This window comes from Heptranchias perlo, chromosome 5, assembly GCF_035084215.1.
Source record: "Heptranchias perlo isolate sHepPer1 chromosome 5, sHepPer1.hap1, whole genome shotgun sequence".
NCBI classification, from domain to species: Eukaryota; Metazoa; Chordata; class Chondrichthyes; order Hexanchiformes; family Hexanchidae; genus Heptranchias; species Heptranchias perlo.
In genome coordinates, this window is record NC_090329.1 from 133,903,110 (window position 1) to 133,922,232 (window position 19,123).

General features: G+C 48.4%; 1 protein-coding gene across 1 annotated transcript in view; it reads right to left on the bottom strand.

Annotated features, from left to right (window-relative positions):
• The window catches only part of LOC137322210 (dynein axonemal heavy chain 8-like), a 1,468,904-nt gene that overhangs the window by 659,717 nt on the left and 790,064 nt on the right, over nt 1-19,123 (bottom strand). The window contains exon 46 of the mRNA XM_067985326.1: nt 10,725-10,912. Within this exon, the coding sequence (XP_067841427.1) occupies nt 10,725-10,912 (188 nt within the window). The remainder of the gene's footprint in view (nt 1-10,724; nt 10,913-19,123) is intronic.

The following is a 19,123-nucleotide window of genomic DNA, read 5'->3' on the forward strand; positions in this document are numbered from 1 at the left end:
TAGCAGGCCTGCGGGTTCCCAGCGGGTGGTCCTCCGGGAGCGTGGAAAACGCGGACGGCTAATCGTGTGCGTCCCCCACGCGATCGCGGGATAATTGGACCGATTAAGCCCTGCTTCCGGGTTCTCCGCTCCCCAGCTGCGTGCCGGCCGGCTGCGCATGCGCAGTGCCGTCGACGCGATGTAGGAGCTCCACTTAAAGGGGCAGTCTCCCAAAGCCCCTCCTACTGCAGTCAATAGGTTTCTGACGATGGCTCAGCCAAGGGGAAAGGCTGCGCCCCGTTTTTCAGACCTAGCACTGCAGCTGATGCTGGAGGGCGTGAGGAGAAGGAGGGACACGCTCTTCCCAGAAGATGGACGCAAGTTCCCTGCCGCCGCCACCAGGAAGGCATGGGCAGAGGTGGCGGCGGAGGTGAGCAGCAGGGGCAACACCCCAAGGACTTGGGAGCAGTGCCGCAAGCGCTTCAATGACCTGACTAGGTCTGGCAAGGTGAGTACACCAACGCACCCTCCCACATCCCATCCCCACCATCACGCCAAACAGATCACAACCCCTCCTGCACAGCCACCACTGCGCTCCATCAGCAATCCTCACAGCCACTCATTCACCATCCTCGCCGTGCACGCAAGTACCCACCGTCCCTGACCCCACCCGAACACTACCACACACCCCAATCCCCATGCAATGGGATGGGCACGTGGCCCACGCATCCTCCCATCCATCTGCGCCACGCTCAACCCAACCACACCGATGCTCGATGCGTCTCACGATGCAATACGCACCCACTCACACATCTGTGTTTTGCCTTCACAGGAGAAGAGAAGCAAGAACAACCGCGAAAGGGCACGCACCGGAGGTGGCCCGCCGCAAGTGGTGGAGCTCACCGACGCCGAGGTGGAGGCGCTCGACCTCGCCCGCACGCGACATTGCCTGTCGGTGGCTGATGGCGAGTATGTCGCTGCCGAAACGGCCGGTAAGGGAAAGCTGACACTCAACACCCATGATCGCGAGTGACCGTATCATCACCTGCCATCAGGCGCACTGTCAAGTTGGTCCACATGCCTCAAAGTGCCCTCTGTTCTCTTGCAGGTCCGTCTGTGTGTGAAGCGATCGAGGAGGGCGATTCCTCAGAGGACATGGCGGTCTCTGAGGGTGCATCGTCACATCAGAGCCAACCATCCACCAGCGCAGAGACACACACCTCGGTGGGTCCCCCTCTCCAACTAGTTGGGGTAGCACTTGGTGAGTCACCGCGCACGAGTGAGCATGAGCAGACCCTGGTGGCAGGGGCAGCCGCGGAGGGTCCGCGACGGAGGGAGCACTCATCTCCAGGCTCTGCTCAGCCGGACCCAGATGCTGAACCCAGGGGGCCACCAGTGAAAAGGAGAGTCGTCGAGGGGCACCAGCTAATTGCTGAGGTACTGGGAGAGGTGCCGCGCGCATTGTCCACAATAGTGCAGGCGATGGAGGAGTCCAACTCCTGCATGCGGGCATTGGTGGCGCAGGCACAGGAGGGTACCGGCGACACAGTGTCGCGGGTAGGTGCGGGACTGTCTGCGGTGGAGGACAGGCTGGCCTCCCTCGAGCGTCACGCACAGCTCCAGATCGAGTCCTTGCAGGCCCTGACAACGTCTGTACGGATTCAGGGTGAGCAACATTCCGCCGCCATCAACAGGCTGACGGATACACTAGGGGTGGCCTTGCAAGGCCTCACACATGCCATCCAAACTGCCGTCCAGCAGGGTGGAAGGGGTGATGTGGGCCGAGGCCACGAGAGCGATGATGGTGACCGGGGACATGGAAGCGGGGACGCTTCTCAAGGCGCCCCCACATCCCACCCGTCGCCCACCTCTCAACCAGTACCCGCAATGGTGCCTCCTCTCCAGGTGGCCGAGTCTGCCCCTGCCCCGGTGCAGGAGGAGCAGTCTGTGGAGGTGCCCTCACAGGCACCGAAACCCAGGGGCCGTCCGCCAAAAGCATCTACCCGGTCAAGGCGAGAACACGAGCAACCTGCCACTACCTCTGCTGGAGCCACAGGGGTAGCACCACGTAGGGGTACCCGGAAAAGAAATGCAAAGGCGTTATAATCACAAAGGGAATACACAAGGGTGTCTATTAATTTGTACATTTTTTTTATATCATGTCACATTGGAGATATTAAATACTCTATTCTCACCACTCCTGCCACCTCTCGTCCATTCTTCCGCGGCCTGTGCAATAGGTGCGTTCCGTGGAGGCCATCATGACGGCGAACACCTGCTGCCGCCCATTGGGCACACTGCTGTGGGTGCAGGATTACTGGCAACACTCTTCAGTGGAGGGGGCTGGTATGGCCGCTCGCATGTGCAGGTGAGGAGATGCGAGCGCCTCGCAGTGTCTGACTCTAGGAGAACCGTTGACGTATGAGTGCCTCCCTGGCCCGGCGACCATCCCGGTGAGTCGTGGTTCGGCGCATGGGTCGTCCACTATCCTCTGGCGCGTCCTCCTCCTCCGCCTCCTCCTCCTCCGCCTCCTCCTCCTCCTCCTCGCCCTCGCCTTCCTCAATGTGGGTGGCGGGTGTGGATGGGGCCTCCTCCAGCGGCACCCCTCTCTGTTGGGCCATGTTGTGCAGGGCACAGCAGACAACTATGATTTGTCCCACTCTGAATGGTGTGTATTGGAGCGCTCCCCCAGAACGATCAAGGCACCTGAAGCGCATCTTGAGAAGCCCTATGGTCTGCTCAATTGTAGACCTGGTAGCAGTGTGGCTGTCATTGTACCGACGCTCCGGCTCGGTGATGGGGTTCCTCAGAGGTGTCATGAGCCACGTGTGTAGGGTATACCCCTTGTCGCCGAGGAGCCAACCGTTGCCGGCGTTGGGTGCCTGCAGGATGGGCGGGACGGCGGACTCCCTGAGGACGAAGGCATCGTGGCAGCTGCCGGGGTATCTGGTGCACACGTGTAGGAATCTCTGGCGGTGGTCACAGATGAGCTGGGCGTTCATGGAGTGATACCCCTTCCTGTTGATGAACAGCCCTGGCTCATGCGGAGGTGCCCGTATTGCGATGTGGGTGCAGTCGATTACACCCTGCACCCGTGGGAAGCCGGCCATGGCATGGAATCCAACCGCCCTCTCCATCTGGCTGCGCTCGTCCATGGCGAAGTTGATGTAGTGCGAGGCCCTGCGGAACAACCCATCGGTGACCTGCCTTATGCACTTGTGTGCAGAGGACTGACAGACCCCGGTGATGTCCCCGATGCGAGGAACCGGATGCGAAGAAGTTGAGGGCAGTGGTGACTTTGACGGCAACAGGTAGGAAGATGCTGCTTGGTCCATCAGGGAGCAGCTCGTCGTTAAGGAGGCTGCAGATGTCGGCGACTACCTGGCGATTGACTCTGAGCCGACGTATGCACTGCTACTCGGAGAGGCCCATGAAGCTGAGCCTCGCTCTGTACACCCTGTGCGGAGGGTAGTGCCTCCTGCGACGCATCTCTCTCTGCGGTTGCCCTCCCTCCTGCTGTGCAGGTGGGTTTGCCACCGCACCGTGTTGGGGGGCCCCACGTCTCCGAGGCGGACGGCGTGGACTGCGAGGCTGCTGGGGCTGGTCATCCTGTTCGTCCTCCGACGATGTCAACGCACCACCCATCTGGCAGGTGTTGGTCTGAGGGGTTGTGCAGGGTAGGTGGGTGTTTCCTCGGACTGGGGCTGCGGTTTCGTGTCGGTCTGTCCTCTGGCTTGGTGGGGGGTGGTGGAGGGCAGGGGTTGCCCTATGTGACGCGGTGGCCTCCTGCGTGGGTGAGGGCTCTCCCCCGTGGAGCGCACCTTGGCACCTGCCACAGGCTGCTGGCTGCAACACGCCTGGTTGAGGAGGGACTGTTTCCCCCAGTGTGGGAAACTCACTGCCTTGAACCTAAAATCCCACACTTCCTCTTTTGACAGCTGCTTCAGCTCATTAACTGACCACAACAAGCAAGGTAAGTACTCTCAAATGGAACCCCGCTGGCTTTAATTGCCTGCGGGTTTCCCACCAGCGGGGCTTGCGCGCGCAGCCCCGCACGTCAGCGCGGTACCCGGAAGTGGCCGGGATTTCGTCGCGATCCGGTCACGTGACCGGATATCGGGATTTTCGGGGCCACCCCGCTGGGAACCCGCCGGAAACACGATGCCAAAATCGAGCCCATGGTCATTGAATATTTTTAAGGCCGAGTTAGTTAGATTCCTGATTAACAAGGGAGTCAAAGGCTATGGTAGGTGGACTGGAAAATGGGGTTGAGGTCGCAATCAGATCAGCCATGATCTTATCAAATGGCAGAGCAGGTGCGAGGGGCCGAATGGCCTACTCCTGCTCTTAATTCATATGTTCGTATGTAATTCGTAACCATGATAGATTCCCCCTTGTACTCACGTTCCACCCCACCAGCCTCCACATTCAATGTATCATCCTTTGTCATTTCCGCCACCTCCTGCGCGATCCCACCACCAAACACATCTTCCCCTCCCTACCCTTTCATAGAATCATAGAAAGGTTACAACATGGAAGGAGGCCATTCGGCCCATCAAGTCCGTGCTGGCTCAATGCAAGAGCAATCCAGCTAGTTCCACTCCCTCGCCCTATCCCCGTAGCCTTGCAAATTTTTTCCTTTCAAGTATTTATCCAGTTCCCTTTTGAAAGCCACGACTCAATCTGCCTCCGCCACTCACCCCGACATTCCAGATCCTATCCACTTGCTGCGTAAAAAGGTTTTTCCTCATGTAACCTTTGGTTCTTTTGCCAATCATCTTAAATCTATGCCCTCTGGTTCTTGACCCTTCCGCCAATGGGAACAGTTTCTCTCTATCTTTTCTGTCTGGACCCTTCCTGATTTTCAATATCTCTATCAAACCTCATCTCAACCTTCTCTGTTCCAAGGAGTACAACTCTAGCTTCTCCGGTCTAGCCACGTAACCAAAGTCCCTCATCCCTGGAATAATTCTAGTAAATCTTTTCTGCACCATCTCTAAGGCCTTCACATCTTTCCTAAAGTGCGGTGCCCACAATTGGACACAATACTCCAGTTGTAGCCGAACCAGTGTTTTCTAAAGGTTCATCGTGACTTCCTTGCTTTTGTACGCTGTGCCTCTATTTATAAAGCCCAGGATCCTGTATGCTTATTTAACCACTTTCTCAACCTGCCCGGCCACTTTCAACGATTTGTGCACATATACCCCGATATCTCTGTTTCTGTACCCCTTTTAGAATTGTGCTCTCTAGTTTATATTGCCTCTCCTTGTTCTTCCTGCCAAAATGTATCACTTTGCATTTTGCTGCATTAAATTTCATCTGCCACGTGTCCGCCCATTCCACCACACTGTCTAAATCCTCTTGAAGTCTATCACTATTCTCCTCACTGTTCACCACACTTCCAAGTTTTATGTCATTTGCAAATTTGGAAATTGTGCCCTGTACACCCAAGTCCAAGTCATTAATATATATCAAGAAAAGCAGTGGTCCTCATACCGACCCCTGGGGAACACCACTGTACACCTCCCTCCAATCTGAAAAACAACCATTCACCACTACTCTCTGCTTTCTGTTAGTTGGCCAATTTTGTATCCATGATGCCAATGCCCCCTTTATTCCATGAGCTTCAATCTTGATGACAAGCCTATTATGCGGCACTTTATCAAACGCCTTTTGTAAGTCCATATACACCACATCAACCATATTGCCCTCATCAACCCTCTCTGTTACCTCATCAAAAAACTCTATCAAGTTAGTTGAACATGATTTGCCTTTAACAAATCTGTGCTGGCTTTCCCTAATCAATTCACACTTGTTCAAATGACTGCTAATTCTGTTCCGGATTATCGTTTCTAAAAGTTTCCCCACCACCAAGGTTAAACTGACTGGCCTGTAGTTGCCAGGTTTATCCTTACACCCTTTTTTGAACAAGGGTGTAACGTTTGCAATTCTCTAGCCCCCTGGCACCACCCCCCCGTATCCAAGGATATTTGGAAGATTATGGCCAGTACTGCCACAATTTCCACCCTTACTTCCCTCAGCAATCTAGGATGCATCCCATCTGGACTGGGTGACTTATCTACTTTAAGTACAGCTAGCCTTTCTACTACCTTCTCTTTAGCAACTATTAGCCCATCCAGTATCTCTACTACATCTTCCTTTACTGAGACTCTGGCAGCATCTTCTTCCTTGGTAAAGACAGATGCAAAGTACTCATTTAGTACCTTGGCCATGCCCTCTGCCTCCATGAGTAGATCTCCTTTTTGGTTCCTGATCGGCCCTACCTCACCTTTTACTACCCGTTTACTGTTTACTTTTATGTTTTCCCCCAGTCTATTCTCATACTCTCTCTTTGCCCCTCTTATTTCCTTTTCCATTTCCCCACTGAACTTTCTATATTCAGCCTCATTCTTACCTGTGCTATCAACCTGACATCTGTCATACACCCCTTTTTTCTGCTTCATCTTACTCTCTATCTCTTTTGTCATCCAGGGAGCTTTGGCTTTACTTGCCATACCTTTCTCCTTCGTGGGAATGTACCTCGACTGTACGTGAACCATCTCCTCGTTAAAGGCCACCCATTGTTCGATTACAGTTTTGCCTGCCAATCTTTAATTCCACTTTACCCAGGCCATATCAGTTTTCATTCCACTGAATTTGCCCCTCCTCCAATTGAGTATTTTTACTTTAGAGTGGTCCTTGTCCTTTTCCATAGCTATTCTAAACCTGATGATACTATGATCGCTGTTCCCTAAATGTTCCCCCACTGACACTTGCTCCACTTGGCCCACCTCATTCCCCAGAACCAAGTCCAGCAATGCCTTCTTCCTCTTTGGGCCAGAAACGTGCTGATCAAGAAAGTTCTCCCGAACACACTTCAAAAATTCCTCTCCCTCTTTGCCCTTTATATTAATACTATCCCAGTCTATATTAGGATAGTTGAAGTCCCCCATTATCACAACTCTATGGCTATTGCACCTCTCTATAATTTCCCTGCAAATTTGCTCCTCCATCTCCTTCCCACTAGTTGATGGCCTATAGAATACATCCAGTAGTGTAATGGCACTTCTACAATTTCTTAACTCTAACCAATGCTTTCAGCATTCCGAAGGGACACCCCGGTCCACTCTTCCATCACCCCCAACACCAGCTCTCCTCCCCAAGGCACCTTCCAGTGCAAACGCAGGAGATACAACACCTGCCCTTTCACTCCCTCCCTTCCCACTGTCCACGGCCCCAAACACTCCTTCCAGGTGAAACAGCGATTTACTTGTACTTCTTTCAATTTAATATACTGTATTTGCTGCTCACAGAAGAACATATGAACATAAGAAATAGGAGCAGGAGTCGGCCATACGGCCCCTCAAGCCTGCTCCACCATTCAATAAGATCATGGCTGATCTTTGACTTCAACTCCACTTTCCCGCTCTATCCCCATATCCTTTGATTCCCCTAGAGTCCAAAAATTTATTTATCTCACAATGCGGTCTCCTCTACATTGGGAAGACCAAATGCAGATTGGGTGATTGCTTTGCGCTGAACACCTCTGCTCTATCCATAAACGTGACCCTGACATGCCGGTCGCTTGCCATTTTGATTTGAGGGGTCACAGTCTCAGGATACGGGGTAGGACATTTAGGACTGAGATGAGGAGAAATTTCTTCACTCAGAGGGTGGTGAACCTGTGGACTTCTCTACCACAGGGGGCTGTGGAGGCCAACTCACTGAATATATTTTCGAAGGAGATAAATAGATTTCTAATCACAAAAGGCATCAAGGGGTATGGGGAGAGAGTGGGAATATGGTATTGAGATAGAGGATCAGCCATGATCATATTGAATTGCGGAGCAGGCTTGATGGGCCGAATGACCTACTCCTGCTCCTATTTTCTATGTTTCTATATTTCTATTCCCTGTCCCACTCCCATTCTGACCTCTCTGTCCTTGGCCTCCTACACTGTTCCAATGAAGCTCAACGGAAGCTCAAGGAACAACACCTCATCTTTCAATTAGGCAAGTTACAACCTTCCGGACTCAACACTGATTTCAATAACAACAGCTCCCATTTTTTTGGATAGCAAGTGCTGGTAATGTTTCCGCTATTGCCATTTATAACTCCTCTAGACCCATCTTTTGTTTCTTTACATGTCCCATTACCACCCACCTTGCCTTGCACCATCATCCCATTTGTCATTAATCACTCCTGCCGTCCACCCTATCAGAGACCTTCCCTTTTGTTCTTTCCTCCCTTCCCCTTCCCCTCTCCCACCACCCTTTCTCTGGCTCTGTACTTGCTTAAAAACTCTTTAATCTTCACCTTCTTTCAGTTCTGACGAAGGGTCATCGACCTGAAACGTTAACTCCCTATCATTAAGCCATCCTGACTCTCTCTTATAGTTCAGTATTTCTCATCTGTTCTTTCAGGATGTCCACCAGTACTTTCCCTACAATAAATGTTAGGCTATCAGGCTTAGAGATCCCTGCACTATCTCTTTGGCGTTTTTATCGATTGGTGTATGTTTCCATTTTTCCAAACCTCAGGCAGTCCCCATTTCCAAGGATTCCTTAAAATACCCATTAGAACATATTTCAATTTAATTAGCTACTTCCCCAGTCCTAAATATCCTAAACTACAATTTGTCTGGAGCTGGAGGCATTGGACGCTAAATTGAGCCATGCAGTGCCCGTTGTTACCGCGCTAGACGGCCTCTCGAACATCCAAGATGGCGTCTTGGCTGTGCACGTTTCCAGCGTGACGTGCACCAGACGTCATCTTGGTATAGGAGTTAATGCATGTGCAAATACCAAATGCAGAAGCATGTAAAGTGAGGAGAAAATGGATACAATCAGTGTGCAATGCTGATTTAAAGTGATAGACACCATTTTGGTACTTAACGCTCAGCTCAACACACAGTCTTAACCATGACCATCTGAGAGTGCCTGGAGGACCTCCACCGGTGCTATTTAAAAGCACCATACAGGATTTACAAGTTAATGGCTGGATTATTGCTTCTGGCTGCTGAGACATTTGTAACTGTTTTTGGAGGTCTCCTAGACTTGAATACTAGGACGTGGGGACATAGCCTAACATTTAGAGCCAGGATGTGCAGGAGTGAAGTTAGGAAATGCTTCTACACGCAAAGGGTGGGAGAAGTTTGGAATGCTCTTCTGCAAACGGCAGTTGATGCTAGCTCAATTGTGAATTCTAAATCTAAGATTGATAGATTTCTGCGAACCAAGGGTATTTAGGGATATGGGGCAACGACGAGTACATGGAGTTAGGTCACAGGTCCAGCATGATCTTATTGAATGGTGGAACAGGCTCGAGGGGCTAATGCCACTGCCACTTGCTGCCTCCTGTTATGCGCCACCTCCTTCTGCAAGAAAGCGGGACGTGTGTCTGGGTGATGTGCCTGTCATGATTGAATAGCTGCCAGTATGTGTGACCTGAGAGTTGTGGGTGGGCAGCTTGCAATAGTGGTAATGTGTAAGAGTGAGAGGATGCATCTGATTGGAAGAATTAAGTACTGATGGAAAGAGTTTGTTGGTATGTGGGTGATGGGGGTATAGTGTGTGGTGCTGTTGGTAGGAGACGCCACTTGACAGTTGACCTCACTCACCTTAACCACTCGTGTCAAAGCATTGAACTTCTTCCTGCACTGCACCCATGTTCGTGGTGCTGTGCGCCTGGCACTGACTTCGTCCCCCGCTGCCTCCTACTGCCTTTTGACCATATTTCTGGCCATTTGCCGCCCCCCCCCCCCCCCCCCCCCCGCCCCACTGCGGATATAGGATATCCCTCCTTCTGGCCACCAAGGCCTGCAATACATCAGCAGAGAACCTTGATGCATGCGCTCTAGCAGGCCTGGTACAAACTCAAATCGGCAGATTGGTGAGGTCTAGCGTGCAGATTGGAGGATGTGGGATTCAGTAATGTGCAACCTTTATTCAATGTTTTAACAAAACTCATCAGTGTGCAAACATAGGGACGAGACCTGCATCTGTGTTTTACGTGTGCGATGTCTGATCTCCGTTCAGACAGCAGACTGTTAATTTTAGCAAATAACAGGTACCGGCTACCTTCAAGAGATTTGAAGAGCCATCCTCCCTTTAAAAGATTGGGGCTTCCCCTGCTGGTGGAAAGTGCGAATCGACATGCAAGGCCTGGATTTCAACGCAGATTGATGGTGAGTACTGAGGCTGGACAAAGTTCTCACAGGGGCCATTGGGCACGGGTTAATCGCGGATCACACTATCCACACCCAATAATAGGCCTTAGCGAATATTTCCCCCTTGGTTTCCTTTAATGTCTGCAGTCTGTCCATCACCTCTTTTTATCAATTACATCTTAAAACCTGATCATTTTGCCCTAGACATTTTATAGTAGGAACATTGTTTGAGGTTTTGTTATTCATGTAGTTGAGGACAACGGCAGTACTATTCCTGGATATTCAAGTAAGGCTAAGGACAATGGAGGGGGAATGTTTTTTTTGCAAGGGTTCTGGGCATATGCTGTGCATGGGCTATCAGAGAGACTTAAGTGAAGGTGTCTATACTGAGAGCTTGCTTTATGACTTTTGCATTGAATGGAAATAAAAATCAGGACATAAAACGGGCTATCGACTCGCTGTCATCCGTTTTACTCTGTCACACAAAGTCGAGGTCTACCCCAATTAGACAAAGCAAAGAAAACTCATTCAAGCTGTAACCTATTTCTGTATTTCAACTTCCTTTTTGCTTACTTACCATTGTGATAAAAATGCCAAACTCTGGATTAAGTGATACACTATCTCCATCGGTGAAGATAAATACTTTTTTTCTTTCTTTCCTTGCTACGAGAATAATATAAATCTGTTGCGCAGCTACAGATAATACAGGCAGTTCAATTCGATTAAATTCATCAAAGCAGCCCCAGGAACCAGACTGTGCCAAACCTAGCAAAAAAAATGTAAAAGTATCAAGCAATACAATTTAAAAATAATTTATAAACAAAGTTAGCAAAACTTGGCAACTAGTTAACCATCAGCAAAAGCCTTTAATTGACTGATTGACATTCCACCTTATCATTTCATTTGAATTGGCCGTTTTTAACATTTTTAAATGATCACAACAAAAACTTGCATTTATATAGCGCCTTTAATGTAGTAAAACATCCCATGATGCTTCGCAGGAGCGTTATCAAACAGAATTTAACACCGAGCCACATAAGGAGATATTAGGACAGATGACCAAATGCTTGGTCAAAGAGGTAGGTTTTAAAGAGTGCTTTAAGGAGGAGAGAGAGTTAGAGAGGTTTAAGGAGGGAATTCCACAGCTTAGGGCCGAGGCAGCTGAAGGCACGGCCGTCAATGGTGGAGTGATTAAAATCGGGAATGCGCAAGAGGCTACAATTGGAGGAGCGCAGAGATCTCGGAGGGTTGTAGGGCTGGAGGAGGTTACAGAGATAGGGAGCGGCGAGGCCATGGAGGGATCCAAAATTGGCTCAGTAACAGGAAACAAAGGGTAAAAGTCGATGGATGTCTTTGCGAATGGAAATCCGTTTCCAGTGGTGTGCCACAGGGCTCAGTGTTAGGTCCCTGGCTGTTTGTGGTATATATTAATGATTTGGACTTGAATGTAGGGGGCATGATTGGCAAATTTGCAGACGACACAAAAATTGGCCACGTAGTTGATAGTGAAGAGGATAGCTGTCGACTCCAAGAAGATATCAATGGGTTGGTGGAGTGGGCGGAAAAGTGCAAATGGAGTTGAAATGGAGAAGTGTGAGGTAATGCACTTAGGACGGGCAAACAGTAAAAGGGAATACGCAGTAAACGGGAATATATTGAGAGGGGCAGAGGAAGTGAGAGACCTTGGAGTGCTTGTGCACAGGTCCCTGAAGGTGGCAGTACAGGTAGATAAGGTTGTGAAGAAGGCATACGGAATGCTCTCGGTTATTAGCCGAGGTATAGAATACAAAAGCTGAGATGTAATGATGGAACTGTATAAAACGCTGGTAAGGCCACAGCTGGAGTATTGTGCGCAGTCCTGGTCACCACATTACAGGAAGGACGAATTGCTCTGGAGAGAGTGCAGAGAAGATTTACAAGAATGTTGCCAGGGCTTGAAAATTGTTGCTACGAGGAGAGATTGGATAGGCTGGGGTTGCTTTCCTTGGAGCAGAGGAGGCTGAGGGGAGACTTGATTGAGGTGTACAAAATTATGAGGGGCCCAGATGGAGTAGACAGGAAGTACCTGTTTCCCCTAGTGGAGAGTTCAAGAACTAGAGGACATAGATTTAAGCTGATTGGCGGAAGGATTAGAGGGGACATGAGGAAAAACTTTTTTACCCAGAGGGTGGTGGGTGTATGGAATTCGCTGCCCGAATTGGTGGTAGAGGCAGGGACCCTCAACTCTTTTAAAAAGTACCTGGACCTGGACCTAAAGTGCTGTAAGCTGCAGGGCTATGGACCGGGTGCTGGAAGGTGGGATTAGAATGGGCACCTGGTTGTTCTTCGAGCCGGCGCGGTCACGATGGGCCGAATGGCCCCCTTCTGTGCTGTATCTTTTCTATGGTTCTTTGGTTCTATAGGGATCCGAAAACAAGGAGGAGAATTTTAAAATCGAAGTGTTGCTGGACTAGAAGCCAATGTAGGTAAGCAAGCACAGAGGTGATGGGTGAATAGGACTTGGTGCGAGTTAGGATATGGGCAGCTCATGTTTATTGCAGGTGCAAGGCGGGAGGCCGGCCAGGAGAGTGAATAGTTGAGTCTAGAGGTAACAAAGGCATGGATGAGGGTTTCAGCAGCAGGTGAGCTGAGGCAGGGGCAGAGATGGGCAATGTTACGGAAGTGGAAGAAGGTGATCTTGGTGATAGAGAGGACATGGGGCTGGAAGCTCAGCTCAGCATCAAATAGGACACCAAGATCGCAGTTTGGTTCAGCCTCAGACAGTGGACAGGGAGAGAGATGGAGTCGGTGGCTAGGGAACGGAGTTTGTGGCGGGGTCCGAAGACAATGGCTTCAGTCTTCCCAATATTTAAATGGAGTAAATTTCTGCTTATCCAATACTGGCTATCAGACAAGCAATGTGACAAATCAGAGGCAATGGAGGCGTCAAGAGCGATGGTGGTGAGGTATAGAGCTGGGTGTCGTCAGCGTACATGTGGAACCTGACATTGTGTTTTCGGATGATGTTGCCGAGGGGCAGCATGTGGATCAGAAATAGGAGGGGGCCAAGGATAGATCCTTGGAGGACTCCAGAGCTAACGGTGCGGGAGCAGGAAGAGAAGCCATTGCTGGTGATTCTCTGGCTATGACTGGATAGATAGGAATGGAACCAGGGAGCGCTGTCGCACCCAGCTAAGCACCCAAGGAGAGGCGTTGGAGGAGGATAGTGTGATCAACCATGTCAAAGGGTTGAGTAGGATGAGGAGGGATAGCTTACCACAGTCACAGTCACATAGGATGTCATTTGTGACTTTGATAAGGGGTGTTTCAGTGCTGTGGTAGGGACAGAAGCCTCTTGGAGGTGTTCAAACTTGGAGTTGCAGGAAAGATGGGCATGGATTTGGGAGGTGACAACACGTTCAAGGACATTGGAGGTGAAAGGGAGGTTGGAGATGGGTGGTAGTTTGCAAGAACAGAGGGGTCAAGGGTGGGTTTTTTGAGAACCGGGGTGATGACGGCAGATTTGAAGGGGAGGGGGACAGTACCTGCGGAGAGAAAACAAATAACAATATCAGCTAACATGGGGACGAGGAAAGGAAGTTGAGTGTCAGCAGTTTGGTGGGAATAGGGTCAAGGGAGCAGGAGGCGGGTCTCATGGACAAGATGAGCTCGGAGAGAGCATGAGGAGAGATAGGAGAGAAACTAAAGAAAGATGCGAGTTCAGCGCTAGAGTAGCGGGATACTAGGGGGATGTTTGGCTTGGGGGATGGGGAAGAGAGGAAAGCGTCAGAGGCAGCTGAACGGATGGTCTCAATCTTAGTGCCATGGAAGTCCATGTTGTTGTTGGAGGTGAGGGTGGAGGGGGCAGGGGAGGGGGGTTTAAGAAGATGGTTTGTAGTGCAGCAGAGAAGTTGGGGGTTATTTTTGCATTACAGGATGATTCTGTATTGGTAAGCAGTTTTGGCAGAGAAGAGCAGGACCCGATCGTGCTTTATGTGGTCCAGCCAGATCTGAATGGCTAAACCAGTTGTCAGCCACAAACATTCAAGTCTGTGTCCCTTGGATTTAAGGGAGCGGAGATGGGGGCCATAGGCCATACCAAAGTCCTTTGAGCAGCTGGAATGCCATTGAGTAGTAGGAAGTGAGGTCTAGTCCACTTTCTGAGCACCTGATCTAGAACATTGCTATAGGGCCAGGCCTTCACGGGAAGGGAAGGCATATTGGAGGGACAATATTCCTCTGCTACTCTAGTGCATTTCCTATCCTTTTATTTGGACTAGGGAACCGGAAGTATAATTTCAAAATTTGCCAATGACACCAAACTGGGGGGTATAGTTAATACAAAGGAAAACTGTGACAAAATACAAGAAGGCATTAATAAACTTCCAGAATGGGTGTATAATTGGCAAATGAATTTCAGTATAGATAATTGTGAGGTGGTGCATTTTGGTAGGAAAATTATGGAGGCCCACATACACCTTGAAAAATAAGTCTAAATGCAGCAGAGGAGCACAGGGATCTCGGGATGCAGATGCACAAATCAATAAAAGTAGCAACACAGGTCATAAGAAAAGCAAACAAACCACTGGGGTTCATTTCTAGAGGGATAGAACTGAAAAGCAGAGAAGTTATGTTAAACTTGTATAGAACCTTGGTTAGACCACATTTAGAGTACTGTGCACAGTTCTGGTCTCCATATTAAGGATACAGAGGCACTGGAGAAGGTGCAAAAAAGATTTACAAGGGTGACACCAGAACTGAGAGGTTATCTCAGGAAAGACAGAACAGGCTGGGGCTCTTTTCTCTAGAAAAGACTGAGGGGTGACCTGATAGAGGTCTTTTAGATTATGAAAGGGTCTGATAGGGTAGACGTACAGAAGATGTTTCCACTTGTGGGGGAAACCAAAACGATGGGCCATAATATAAGATAGTCACTAATGAATCCAATATGGAATTCAGGAGAAACTTCTTTATATAGAGTGATTAGAATGTGGAACTCGTTACCATATAACAAAATTGAAGCCCATGGGATTAAACAGGCAGTGGCTGTGTAGATATGAAATTGGCGAAGGGACAGAAGCAAAGGGTCGTGGTAAACGGTTATTTTTAAGACTGGAGTGGTGTGCAGTGGTGTCGCCCAGAGGTCGGTGTTAGGACCACTGCTCGTTCTGATATATATTAACGATCTGGACTTGGGAAACTCGGAAAAGTAGTAAACGGTGAGCGAGATAGTAGCAGACTTCAGGAGGACAGAGACAGATTGGTGAAATGAGTAGACACATGGCAGATGAAATTTAACACAGAGAAGTGTGAAATGATGCCTTTTGGTAGGAAGAATAAGGAGAGACAATATAAACTAAATGGTACAATTTTAAAGGGAGTGCAGGAGCAGGGAGACCTGGAAGTGTACACAAGTCTTTGAAGGTGGCAAGACAAGTTGAGTCTGCTGTTAAAAAGGCATACAGGATCCTTGGCTTTATAAACAGGGGCATAGAGTACAAAAGCGAGAAAGTTATGCCAAACTTTTATAAAACGCCGGTTAGGTCCCAGCTGGAGTGTTGTGTTCAATTTTGGGCACGAGATTTTAGGAAGGATGTCATGGAGAGGATGCAGAGAAGATTTACTAGAATGGTACCAGGGATGAAATACTTCAGTTACGTAGACGGGTTGGAGAAGCTGGGGTTGTCCTCCTTAGAACAAAGAAGGTTAAGGGGAGATTTGATAGAGGTGTTCAAAATTATGAGCGGTTTTGATAGAATAAATAAGGAGAAACTGTTTCCAGTGGCAGAAGGGTCGGTAACCAGTGAACACAGAGTTAAGGTAATTGGCAAAAGAACCAGAGACGGCATGAGGAAACATTGCTTTTCACAAAGTGAGTTGCTATGATCTGGAATGCACTGCCTGAAAGGGTGATGGAAGCAGGTTCAATGATAACTTTCAAAAGAGAATTGGATAAATACTTGAAGGGGAAAAATTTGCAGGGCTATGGGGATAGCTCTTTCAAAGAGCTTGCACAGGCACAATGGGCCAAATGGCCTCCTTCAGTACTGTATCATTCTTTAATTCTATGAATCTACAGGGCTTAGCTGAGGCGAACTGCATAGATGCATTTAAAGGGAAGCTTGATAAACATATGATAGAGTTAGATGAAGAGGGCTGGAAGGAGGCTCGTGTGGAGCATAAACGCTGGCCTGGACCAGTTGGGCTGAATGGCCTGTTTCTGTGCTGTACATTCAATGTAATTCTGTGTAATCTAGCCATGTTTCAGAAGCCTTGGAAAACATTAATGGAAATAAAGAAAGATTGCTACAATTTTTAAAAAATTAATTCATGGGATGTGGGCGTCGCTGGCAAGGCCAGCATTTATTGTCCATCCCTAACTGCCCTTGAGAAGGTGGTGATGAGCCGCCTTCTTGAACTGCTGCAGTCTCTGTGGTGAAGGTTCCCCCACAGTGCTGTTAGGTAGGGAGTTTCAGGATTTTGACCCAGCGATGATGAAGGAATGACGATATATTTCCAAGTCAGGATGGTGTGTAACATGGAGGGGAAAGTGCAGGTGGTGTTGTTCCCATGCGCCTGCGGCCCTTATCCTTCCAGGTGGTAGTGGTCGCGGGTTTGAGAGGTGCTGTCGAAGAAGCCTTGGTGAGTTCTGCAGTGCATCTTGAAGATGGTATACATTGAAGCCACGGTGCGCCGGTGGTGGAGGAAGTGAATGTTTAAGGTGGTGGATGGGGTGCCAAACAAGCGGGCTGCTTTGTCCTGGATGGTGTAGAACTCCTTGAGTGTTGTTGGAACTGCACTCATCCAGGCAAGTGGAGAGTATTCCATCACACTCCTGACTTGTGCGTTGCAGATGGTGGAAAGAAAGGGGCATCAGGAGGTGAGTCAATCACCACAGAATACCCAGCCTCTGACCTGCTCTGGTAGCCACAGTATTTATATGCCTGATCCAATTAAGTTTTGGTCAATGGTGATGGTGGGAGATTCAGCAATGGTAATGCTGTTGAATGTCAAGGGGAGATGGCTAGACTCTCTCTTGTTGGAGATGGTCATTGCTTGGCACTTGTGTGGCAGGAATGTTACTTGCCACTTATCAGCCCAAGCCTGGATGTTGTCCAGGTCTTGCTGCATGCGGGCACGGACTGCTTCATTATCTGAGACAAATAGGGCCAGAGTACAAAAAATGTTAAGATGTCTAAAAATGTTAAAAAGACAAATCTAAAGGCACTGTGTCTGAATGCACAAAGCATTCGTAATAAGGTAGATGAATTAACAGCGCAAATAGATGTAAACGGATATGATATAATTGCGATTACGAAGACATGGCTTCAGGGTGACCAAGACTGGGAGTTCAATATCCAAGGGTATTCGATATTTAGGAAGGACAGGCAAAAGGGAAAGGGAGGTGGGGTGGCATTGTTAGTAAAGGATGAAATCAGAGCAATAGTGAGAAAGGATATTGGCTCAGAAAATCAAGGTGTAGAATCAGTCTGGGTGGAGTTAAGGAGCACCAAGGGGCAGAAAATACTGCTGGCAGTTGTCTATAGGCCTCCAAACAGTAGTGGTAATGTAGGGGATGGCATCAAACAGGAAATTAGAGATGCATGTAACAAGGGTACTACAGTAATCATGGGTGACTTTAATCTACATGTAGACTGGCCAAACCAAATTAGCAATAATACTGTGGAGGATGAATTCCTGGAGTGTGTACGAGATGGTTTTTTTAGACCAGTACGTTGAGGAGCCAACCAGGGAACAGGCTATCCTAGTTTGGGTATTGTGCAATGAGAAGGGGTTAATTAATAATCTTGTTGCGTGGGGTCCTTTCGGAAAGAGTGATCATAACATGATAGAATTCGTCATTAAGGTGGAAAGTTAAGTAGTCCAATCCGAAACGAGGGTCCGAAATCTAAACAAAGGAAACTACGAAGGTATGAGGAGTGAGTTGGCTATGATAGATTGGGAAGCTTGATCAAAAGGCATGACGGTGGATAGGCAATGATTTACATTTAAGGAATGAATGCATGAATTGCAACAATTATATATTCCTTTCTGGCGCAAAAACACAAAAGGAAAAGCGACCCAACCATGGCTAACAAAAGAAATTAAGGACAGTATTAAATCCAAAGAGGAGTCATATGAAGTTGCCAGAAAAAATAGCAAGCCTGAGGATTGGAAGCAGTTCAGAATTCAGCAAAAAAGGACCAAGAGATTGATTAAGAGGGGAAAATAGAGTATGAGAGTAAACTTGCAAGCAACATAAAAGTGGACTATAAAAGCTTCTACAAGTATGTAAAAAGAAAAAGATTAGTGAAGACAAATGTAGGTCCCTTACAGTCAGAAAAGGGAGAATTTATAATGGGGAACAAGGAAATGGCAGAGCAATTAAACAAATACTTTGGTTCTGTCTTCACGGAAGAGGACACAAATAACTTCCCAGAAATGTTAGGGAAACAAGGGACCAGTGAGAAGGAGGAATTAAAGGAAATTAGTATTTGTGAAAAAAATAGTGCTGGAGAAATTAATGAGACTGAAAGCCGATATGTCCACAGGGCCTGATAATCTGCATCCCAGAGTACTAAAAGAGGTAGCCATGGAAATAATGGATGCAGTAGTTGTCATCTTCCAAAAATCTGTAGATTATGGAACAGTTCCTGCAGATTGGAGGGTGGCAAATGTAACCCCACTATTTAAAAATGGAGGGAGAGAGAAAACAGGGAACTACAGACCGGTTAGCCCAACATCAGTAGTGGGGACAAGGCAAGAGTCTATTATAAAGGATGTGATAACAGGACACTTAGAAAATATCAACGGGATTAGACAAAGTCAACATGGATTTATGAAAGGGAAATCATGTTTGACAAACCTACTGGAGTTTTTTGAGGATGTAACTGGTAGAATAGATAAAGGAGAACCAGTGGATTTGGTTTATTTGGATTTTCAGAAGGCCTTTGATAAAGTCCCACATAAGAGGTTAGTGTGCAAAATTAAAGCACA